Source organism: Glandiceps talaboti, chromosome 21 (genome assembly GCF_964340395.1).
Source record: "Glandiceps talaboti chromosome 21, keGlaTala1.1, whole genome shotgun sequence".
In the NCBI taxonomy this organism is placed as follows: Eukaryota; Metazoa; Hemichordata; class Enteropneusta; family Spengelidae; genus Glandiceps; species Glandiceps talaboti.
The window spans coordinates 15,913,519-15,923,518 of NC_135569.1; the positions used below are offsets into that span (position 1 = coordinate 15,913,519).

General features: G+C 36.0%; 1 protein-coding gene across 1 annotated transcript in view; it reads left to right on the plus strand.

Annotated features, from left to right (window-relative positions):
• The window catches only part of LOC144451305 (nephrocystin-4-like), a 66,869-nt gene extending 56,941 nt beyond the window's left edge, over positions 1 to 9,928 (plus strand). Inside the window, exons 27-31 of the mRNA XM_078142109.1 lie at positions 257 to 428; positions 1,961 to 2,069; positions 2,633 to 2,751; positions 3,106 to 3,201; positions 6,501 to 9,928. Coding sequence (XP_077998235.1) covers positions 257 to 428; positions 1,961 to 2,069; positions 2,633 to 2,751; positions 3,106 to 3,201; positions 6,501 to 6,641 — 637 coding nt within the window. The 3' untranslated portion in view covers positions 6,642 to 9,928. The remainder of the gene's footprint in view (positions 1 to 256; positions 429 to 1,960; positions 2,070 to 2,632; positions 2,752 to 3,105; positions 3,202 to 6,500) is intronic.
• Positions 9,929 to 10,000: the final 72 nt, after the last annotated feature.

The following is a 10,000-nucleotide window of genomic DNA, read 5'->3' on the forward strand; positions in this document are numbered from 1 at the left end:
CAATCAATCGATGTTTGATTTTATTACAGAGATCAATTCATATCTGATCTGGTGCAGACATGGCAGTGTTATGATTGATTATTAATTGATTGATTATTTATTTATTAATTTATTTATTTATTTACTGATTGATACGTTATTTTATTACAGAGATCAATTCCTATCCCATCCATTGCAGACATGCCAGTTTTACGATTAATTGATTGATTGATTGATTGATTGATTACTGATTGATTGATGTTTTATTTTATTACAGAGATCAATTTCTATCCCATCCAGTACAGACTTGGCAATTTTATATCCATGCCTTACAAAGAGTGGACATCAGTTCTGTTGAAGGTCAGACCAGTCGTTTCTCCCTGATACTACGTGGTACCCAGGCATCACGACTTGTGCAGTGTTTCTCTTCACATCCACAAGAGATGCAGGTGATTATTACTTTACAAACTTAAACGTGTCACAATCAATGTTGTGGCCGAAATAGAAATTTTGTGAAATCTACAACAAAAAACTGCATAACTCTGGCATTACAATGATAACAATATTATCACCTGAAAGAGTGACATCTCAGTGATTTGACAGAAATCTTTAATATCGACCTTGCTACTCTCTCAGTAAATTATTTACAGTGTAACCGTCTACTCAAATAATTCTACATCATCCAATGAAAATGTAGCAGTGCTAGTCAGAATTATTTGTAAATCCAGATAATAAAATATAGCAATGATAATAAAATATTTATCATGACAGATAATAAAAATGTAGCAATGTTAGTAAAGATATTTATCATGACAGATAATAAAATGTTGTAAGGTTAGTAAAGATGTTTGTCAGCTAAATACCAAAATGTAGCAATGTTAATAAGATATTTATCAAGCCAGTGTTCTCCCCAGGATTTGTTGAAAGGATATCGGCCCATTAGCATAAATTAGCATATATTTACATAACAAAATAATTATATTCCTGAGTAACTTAATGATAAAGTACACCATAATATCAAAGAAGTAGTGCATGTACATGGCCAAAGGAAAGTTGAAGGCCAATTTATAACTACAAAATATTAGCCCCAATAAGAAACTCATAACAGTTTTTTAAAGCAGTGTTAACGATTATTATTCTTAGCTGAAATTATTTGAATCTAAACGTCCACAGATAAATTAGACTTTCAAAACATGAAAAGTTTGTGTACAGCTACCTGCAGACATCATGTTAGTCCGAAATTCATGATTTACATGACTTACTATACCTCCCTATTGAGGACTTCAAAAACTCGCGATAGTTTGTGACGTCATGGCAGCCATATTGGAAAATCCATGCTTTCATCGTAGTCATACAATGTATAAGTCTACAATGTCAAACTACAAACTAAACGTGTTTTCAGAGTAAAATTGAACATGAAACTGATAATCACAGATAACATCGCCACTTTATCGAAAGGTACATTAGTCTGTTCAACTCTTTTCATGACATTGAAGAATGCACATGCTTTTGGGTTGAGACATACTCGGTGTTACTCAGTCACTCATAGAAAATTAACTAGACACTGAATGCCAACTTCATGAGTTTGTCAAACTTTTATACTTTATACCAAAATGGCACGGCATCGTTTGATTTTATAGTTGTCAAAATCTGGCAGTTCTGACATTCTTCTAAAGTCAAACCGACGTTACAGATAGGCTGTTTTTGCCTTTGATTTACCGAAAGCTGTTGTACCGTAGTATGAGTCACACTACCATTAGCGAGTTTATGCATTTTACTCCTATCGAAAACAATACTGACGGCAAACTTCAATTTACTGAACCCTAAGCAATCTGATAGCGTATCGGGACAACTGATCACGTATCGGCAAAAATTAAAGGATATTGGGCCCGATACGCTAAAATTCACTATTGATGATCATTGTTAGTAGTAGTTGTATCACTATTCATGCATTTTCTATTTCTTATTTTTACTTGTGTAGATTGCACCATCAGATGCGTTTATGTTGGTAGCTAATTCAGTGCATGAAATCCACATTGGTGTGAGACCAACGGCAGTCGGCAGTAAATTCATGTACATTAATGTTGTTGGTATCCTTATAACTTGTATGCTAGTTGTATAGCACAGTCAAATCAGTTTATAAACCAACAGGTTTCTCTTCTTCACTCGACCATGCTGTTGTTTTCTACTACCCTACCCCCCCCCCCCCCCCCCTTACCATGCTGTTGTTTTCTACCCCCGAGATTTTGAGATCCTGTAAACACAAAAATGTGTGCTCACACTCTCACTTTCAGGCACTCCCACTGATAAAAACAAACACAATTGCAGCGTAAAAATGAGCAATAAGTTTAAGAAAATGTATGGGTTACTGGTTTAATACACAGTCATTTCTGTGAAACAATCATTTGAGCATATGTTGACTTTGACCTTTGTGCATCCCCCCCCCCCCTTATTAAATTCGGTTTTAATCTTACAGCGACATTTCATGCATTTAAGTGTTATTTGCAAACCATCACGCTATGAATGAGGTGACTCTCTCTCAATGTCTAATGAAACACCTTAACTCAGTTTAATTTTACAGTGACATTACAAAAGTTTTATAACAATGTTCATATCAGTTTATCATAAAACACCTTAACTCAATTATTCTCAGATACTGAATATCATCAGTTGATAAGGTCATGGTTGGTCTGTGTCACCTGTAGACAGCCAATCATATCCAAGGCATTTGAACTTCAATTGCCAGTTGGTGGCGGTAAAGGAAGTAACAAGGTATGAAAATATATGTGTACATGATTGATTATATGTATGTGAATGTATGTACATTGTATTTGTATATCTCGAATTGTATTCATCCTCCCTATTCTGCTTTCCTTATCTGCTTCGTCTCATCCTTCTCTCTCTCTCTCTCTCTCTCTCTCTCTCTCTCTCTCTCTCTCTCTCTCTCTCTCTCTCTCTCTCTCTCTCTCTCTCTCTCTCTCTCTCTCTCTCTCTCTCTCTCTCTCTCTCTCTCTCTCTCTCTCTCTCAGTGTCTTTGAAAATCATTACTGTAATCTTTGTATAGATTTAATAACAACATCAGAGTGACTGTACTTTATATCTGATATTCTTGTACTCTGTCTACAGCGTATCACCTACACCAATCCATATCCCTCCAAGAAAATCTTTAACCTGAGATGTAACAGAGATGACTTGTTGCAGTTTAAAGAAACAAGAATTGAGGTAAGACTATTAACAGGGAAAGTAAACAAATGAATTGGATTAATAACACTTGGCACAGCATGTTGGAACAGCAGAAACTTGTATTAAATTTCATGGTTTAATAAGAACAGTTTTATGGCCTCTTTATGTGTACATGAAATGCCAGGGGAACTGGAAATTTGTTTTTGAACATGAACTACTATGTAAATAGGCCATGTACTTGTTCTTATCAAATGATGGAATGTAATACAAGTCTCTGTACTTCCAACATACATGTACTGTGCCAAGTGTTATTAATCCAGTTCATTTGTTTACTTTCCCTGTTTGTAACAGGTTCTGTTCGTCCACGGTCTGGTCAACAGTTGTACTTGTCAGTCATTATTCTATTCAATGGAAGAGAAAGACTTGAAAAACAAACTTTACAAAAAAGTTATATTTAATCAATTGTATTTTTACCTAGTTAGTTTATCATCAGTTTAAATCTGCATTGTCAACACTCTGTGATTCACATGACTAAAACCAATATCCGGAGGATTTTTGCTGAATTGTTAGACAGTCTCCACAGATACAGATCACAGTACATCACACTTGCCATCATGCATATACCCTGAAGTACATCACACTTGCCGTCATACATATACCCTGAAGTACATCACACTTGCCGTCATGCATATACCCTGAAGTACATCACACTTGCCGTCATGCATATACCCTGAAGTACATCACACTTGCCATCATGCATATACCCTGAAGTACATCACACTTGCCATCATGCATATACCCTGAAGTACATCACACTTGCCGTCATACATATACCCTGAAGTACATCACACTTGCCGTCATGTATATACCCTTAAGTACATCACACTTGCCGTCATGTATATACCCTTAAGTACATCACACTTGCCATCATGCATATACCCTTAAGTACATCACACTTGCCGTCATGTATATACCCTTAAGTACATCACACTTGCCATCATGCATATACCCTTAAGTACATCACACTTGCTGTCATGCATATACCCTTAAGTACATCACACTTGCCGTCATGTATATACCCTTAAGTACATCACACTTGCTGTCATGCATATACCCTTAAGTACATCACACTTGCCGTCATGTATATACCCTTAAGTACATCACACTTGCCATCATGCATATACCCTTAAGTACATCACACTTGCCGTCATGCATATACCCTGAAGTACATCACACTTGCCGTCATGTATATACCCTTAAGTACATCACACTTGCCATCATGCATATACCCTGAAGTACATCACACTTGCCATCATGCATATACCCTTAAGTACATCACACTTGCCGTCATGCATATACCCTGAAGTACATCACACTTGCCGTCATGTATATACCCTTAAGTACATCACACTTGCCGTCATGTATATACCCTTAAGTACATCACACTTGCCGTCATGTATATACCCTTAAGTACATCACACTTGCCATCATGCATATACCCTGAAGTACATCACACTTGCCGTCATGCATATACCCTGAAGTACATCACACTTGCCGTCATGCATATACCCTGAAGTACATCACACTTGCCGCCATGCATATACCCTGAAGTACATCACACTTGCCGTCATGCATATACCCGGAAGTACATCACACTTGCCGTCATGCATATACCCTGAAGTACATCACACTTGACATCATGCATATACCCTGAAGTACATCACACTTGCCGTCATGCATATACCCTGAAGTACATCACACTTGCCATCATGCATATACCCTGAAGTACATCACACTTGCCGTCATGTATATACCCTTAAGTACATCACACTTGCCGTCATGTATATACCCTTAAGTACATCACACTTGCCGTCATACATATACCCTGTAGTACATCACACTTGCCATCATACATATACCCTGAAGTACATCACACTTGCCGTCATGTATATACCCTGAAGTACATCACACTTGCCGTCATACATATACCCTGAAGTACATCACACTTGTCGTCATACATATACCCTGAAGTACATCACACTTGCCGTCATGCATATACCCTGAAGTACATCACACTTGCCGTCATGTATATACCCTGAAGTACATCACACTTGCCATCATGCATATACCCTGAAGTACATCACACTTGCCGTCATGTATATACCCTGAAGTACATCACACTTGCCATCATGCATATACCCTGAAGTACATCACACTTGCCGTCATACATATACCCTGAAGTACATCACACTTGCCGTCATGCATATACCCTGAAGTACATCACACTTGCCGTCATGCATATACCCTGAAGTAGATCACACTTGCCGTCATGTATATACCCTGAAGTACATCACACTTGCCATCATGCATATACCCTGAAGTACATCACACTTGCCGTCATGTATATACCCTGAAGTACATCACACTTGCCATCATGCATATACCCTGAAGTACATCACACTTGCTGTCATGCATATACCCTGAAGTAGATCACACTTGCCGTCATGTATATACCCTGAAGTACATCACACTTGCCATCATGCATATACCCTGAAGTACATCACACTTGCCGTCATGTATATACCCTGAAGTACATCACACTTGCCATCATGCATATACCCTGAAGTACATCACACTTGCCGTCATACATATACCCTGAAGTACATCACACTTGCCGTCATGCATATACCCTGAAGTACATCACACTTGCCGTCATGCATATACCCTGAAGTACATCACACTTGCCGTCATGTATATACCCTGAAGTACATCACACTTGCCGTCATGCATATACCCTGAAGTACATCACACTTGCCGTCATGCATATACCCTGAAGTACATCACACTTGCCGTCATGTATATACCCTGAAGTACATCACACTTGCTGTCATGCATATACCCTGAAGTAGATCACACTTGCCATCATGCATATACCCTGAAGTACATCACACTTGCCATCATGCATATACCCTGAAGTACATCACACTTGCCGTCATACATATACCCTGAAGTACATCACACTTGCCGTCATGCATATACCCTGAAGTACATCACACTTGCCGTCATGCATATACCCTGAAGTACATCACACTTGCCGTCATGTATATACCCTGAAGTACATCACACTTGCTGTCATGCATATACCCTGAAGTACATCACACTTGCCGTCATGCATATACCCTGAAGTAGATCACACTTGCCATCATGCATATACCCTGAAGTACATCACACTTGCCGTCATGCATCATGGGTCTCTGTTATAGGATTTAGAAGTCTAATTTCCTAGTATGTTCTAACTGACACAAATGTCTGATGTCAAAATTTGATGTCAATTTCAGATTGGTGCAAGTGAAACGTATACTATTGGACTTCGGTTTACTCCAAGTCAGGTTCCTGGAAGTGCAGAAATCCTCATCTTTATCAATGATTCAGAAGACAAAAATGAAGAAACTTTCTCAGTCAAGGCTATCTACATGTAAAGATATGTGTGTGAGAATGAGATGTGGTCATGTCTGGAGTGCTGGGGCTGTGGTTTAACCAATGTGCAGCTGAAACCATTAAGATAGTATGTGCCTTAAAAACAGACATCTTGAAAATGACTGTTACTTTGTTCTAGAAAACTCCAACCTATTCTCAGTTAAAATCAAGAAAAAAAATCAGGGGTCACCATACAAATATTTGAAATATAGATCATAATGATATGAAAATTAAGCTAATTATTAGAATCCAATATGGCCACCAAATATTATGTTAACTCTATTGAAAAACAAGATGATGAAACCCAGATTTCTTTTTATCAAAAGGACAAGCTTTAATTTGGCAAAATTTTGATATCTTTGATTTCCTGAGAAAATTGTTCCCTAGGTACATCATTAATGCTGCTAAAAACCTAATATATACCGGTAGACCAGTTGTATAGTGTAGATAAGATGATATGTTATAGATTGTAGGACAGTACAGGGTGTGATCACTATTCATTGAGGGTTGAAAAGTCAGTATATGATTACAACATGAAGTGTATTTTGATTATTTCTCTACTTTTGTGTCAAACACTGTGCCAAGCACATTGACAAATTTATAGGGTGAATTGTGTGGCTTTACCAAATCTACAAAGTATGAAGAGTTTATAAATACCACTTTTTTGACATTGTCATCACTATACATCATATATCTTTAACTGAAAATTCATCTGTGGTTGTAAATCATATTATCAAAGACTGAAGAAGTGTGGTCAACAATTTCAGGTACAATTTTCAAGTTTGTGTTTGGAACAAATGTTCAATTTGATAATGTCCACATCATACATGTTTGTTTTCTCCTTTAATAAAAGTGTTCACAAATGTTCGATGAATACTTTCACACTCTCCTGTCAAATACACAAGAGGTGTGATTCATTTCTGAGAAATAATTTTTTTTTCAGCAATGGTGTTAGATAAATTTTGAAAATATTTTGATATCATCTGTTGTGTAATTTTCATTTGGGGCTTCCCTTCACACTCCAAAGCACTCAGCAAGGGGAAGCTTAGACTCAACACCCACTTTACCTTGTTTAGAGAGATAACTGTTGTGAAACAAAGTCATATTTAATACATGTATAGAAGAATTTGTCCTAGCTGGTAAACCCTCTGAAACAATGTATCAAGATCAGAGAGACTCAGATCACAAGTATTGATATTGAGATAGACACAATAAAGATAACACACAGAACATCTCTTACACAGTGTCTGCTCTGTAGACACAATAAAGATAACACACAAACTTCCCTTACACAGTATCTGCTCTGTTTTTTGATAATGATAACAAAATGTAACAAAATACAGAGCAAACACTGTGTTAGGGATGTTTGTGGGTTATCTTTATCGTGTCTATCTCCACCTTGTGATCAATCTCATTGATAGTCATTTAATAGCATGTGCAAGCTAAGATGAAATCTCCTGCATTCTATGTGACTTGATATATATTCATTGTCAGTTTATCATCTAATAACTTCTATTTTTGTATCCATGTTTTATTTCTCAAATTACTTGTTATTGGTTCCTGAAAACACTTCATTCAGATAATTATTGCAACATATATTTTGTTTCTATTACAACAACAGTTTTATTGTCACCAATTCAACTCCTTTTATACATTTTCAACTTGTTACGTACTTAAATATTACCTCATGCCAGTCATGTGATCATCATGTGACTTTAATGCACCAATCTGTGTTGTTTTGTATGTTTTTGTTAGTGTCATTCGAGTTGCCACATATTCACCATTCTTTTCGCTGTCCTGACTTGTAATTCAGCCTTCCATTTACTTAAGATAGATGCAAACTAAATCTATTGTTCTTCAATGTGATAGTTTCCACAAGTGGTGATAGTGGTTCCTCTGTTGTGCAATTCTAATCACCCTGTGATCAAGATAGTGTAAACATTGGAAGTCCCAAAACAGTACACTGCAAGTTAATGGAACGCTGTCAATAAAACTCTGCGATGCCTCCCAACTGAGACTATAATTAAACCAATGTCTATTCAATAGCTTATCTCTGGTGTAACAACATGTTTCACAAATAGTTTTACTTTGTGTCTATCTTAGTAAACTGAAGTCTCAATTACCAGTGAGAGTAATATTTGATGCTCTTTTTGCTGTTCCTAAATATTGAATACTTCATGAAAACAGTCATAAGTAAATGTATATAAAAGGTCTTTTTTTGCTGCACAGTTAAGCAACTCTGTAATATTTATAATGTTTTGTGTAAAGTAATCAAATTCCTTTCAAATTCTTGAAAACTATTTGAATAACAATTTCAAATGAACAAGATTAATTATATTCTATATTCATAAGATATTTTAAAAAATAGAATGATTTCTTAGCAAATCTTGATAATTTAACACCACTTTTGGTTACTTAACATCGAGTACAAGTTGAATAAATCACAGAATCACCTTGAAAACAGACTTTGCAGATTATGTAAAAAATATGTAGGTACTTATTTGACAATGTGTATTTTACAAATAATTTATTTATTATTTAGTTATTATATTACCATAGTAACTAACATGAAGTTTTGCCCTTTGATTTGTAATACATTACCATAGTGACTGACATCAAGTTTTGCCCTGTGATTTGTAATACATTACCATAGTAACTGACATAAAGTTTTGCCCTGTGATTTGTAATACATTACCATAGTGACTGACATCAAGTTTTGCCCTGTGATTTGTAATACATTACCATAGTAACTGACATCAAGTTTTGCCCTGTGATTTTGTAATACATTACCATAGTGACTGACATCAAGTTTTGCCCTGTGATTTGTAATACATTACCATAGTGACTGACATCAAGTTTTGCCCTGTGATTTGTAATACATTACCATAGTAACTGACATAAAGTTTTGCCCTGTGATTTTGTAATACATTACCATAGTGACTGACATCAAGTTTTGCCCTGTGATTTGTAATACATTACCATAGTGACTGACATCAAGTTTTGCCCTGTGATTTTGTAATACATTACCATAGTGACTGACATCAAGTTTTGCCCTGTGATTTGTAATACATTACCATAGTGACTGACATCAAGTTTTGCCCTGTGATTTGTAATACATTACCATAGTGACTGACATCAAGTTTTGCCCTGTGATTTGTAATACATTACCATAGTGACTAACATCAAGTTTTGCCCTGTGATTTGTAATCATTCTATTTGTCATCTTATTCATATTTTGGATGAAAGAGATTATTAAAGCTTAATTTTAATGAATAAAATTATTTTCTAATAAATGCAATTGTGATTATGTTACTACTTGTCTTTTTATTACGTATACATTGCATGATTTGAGTCAATTAGA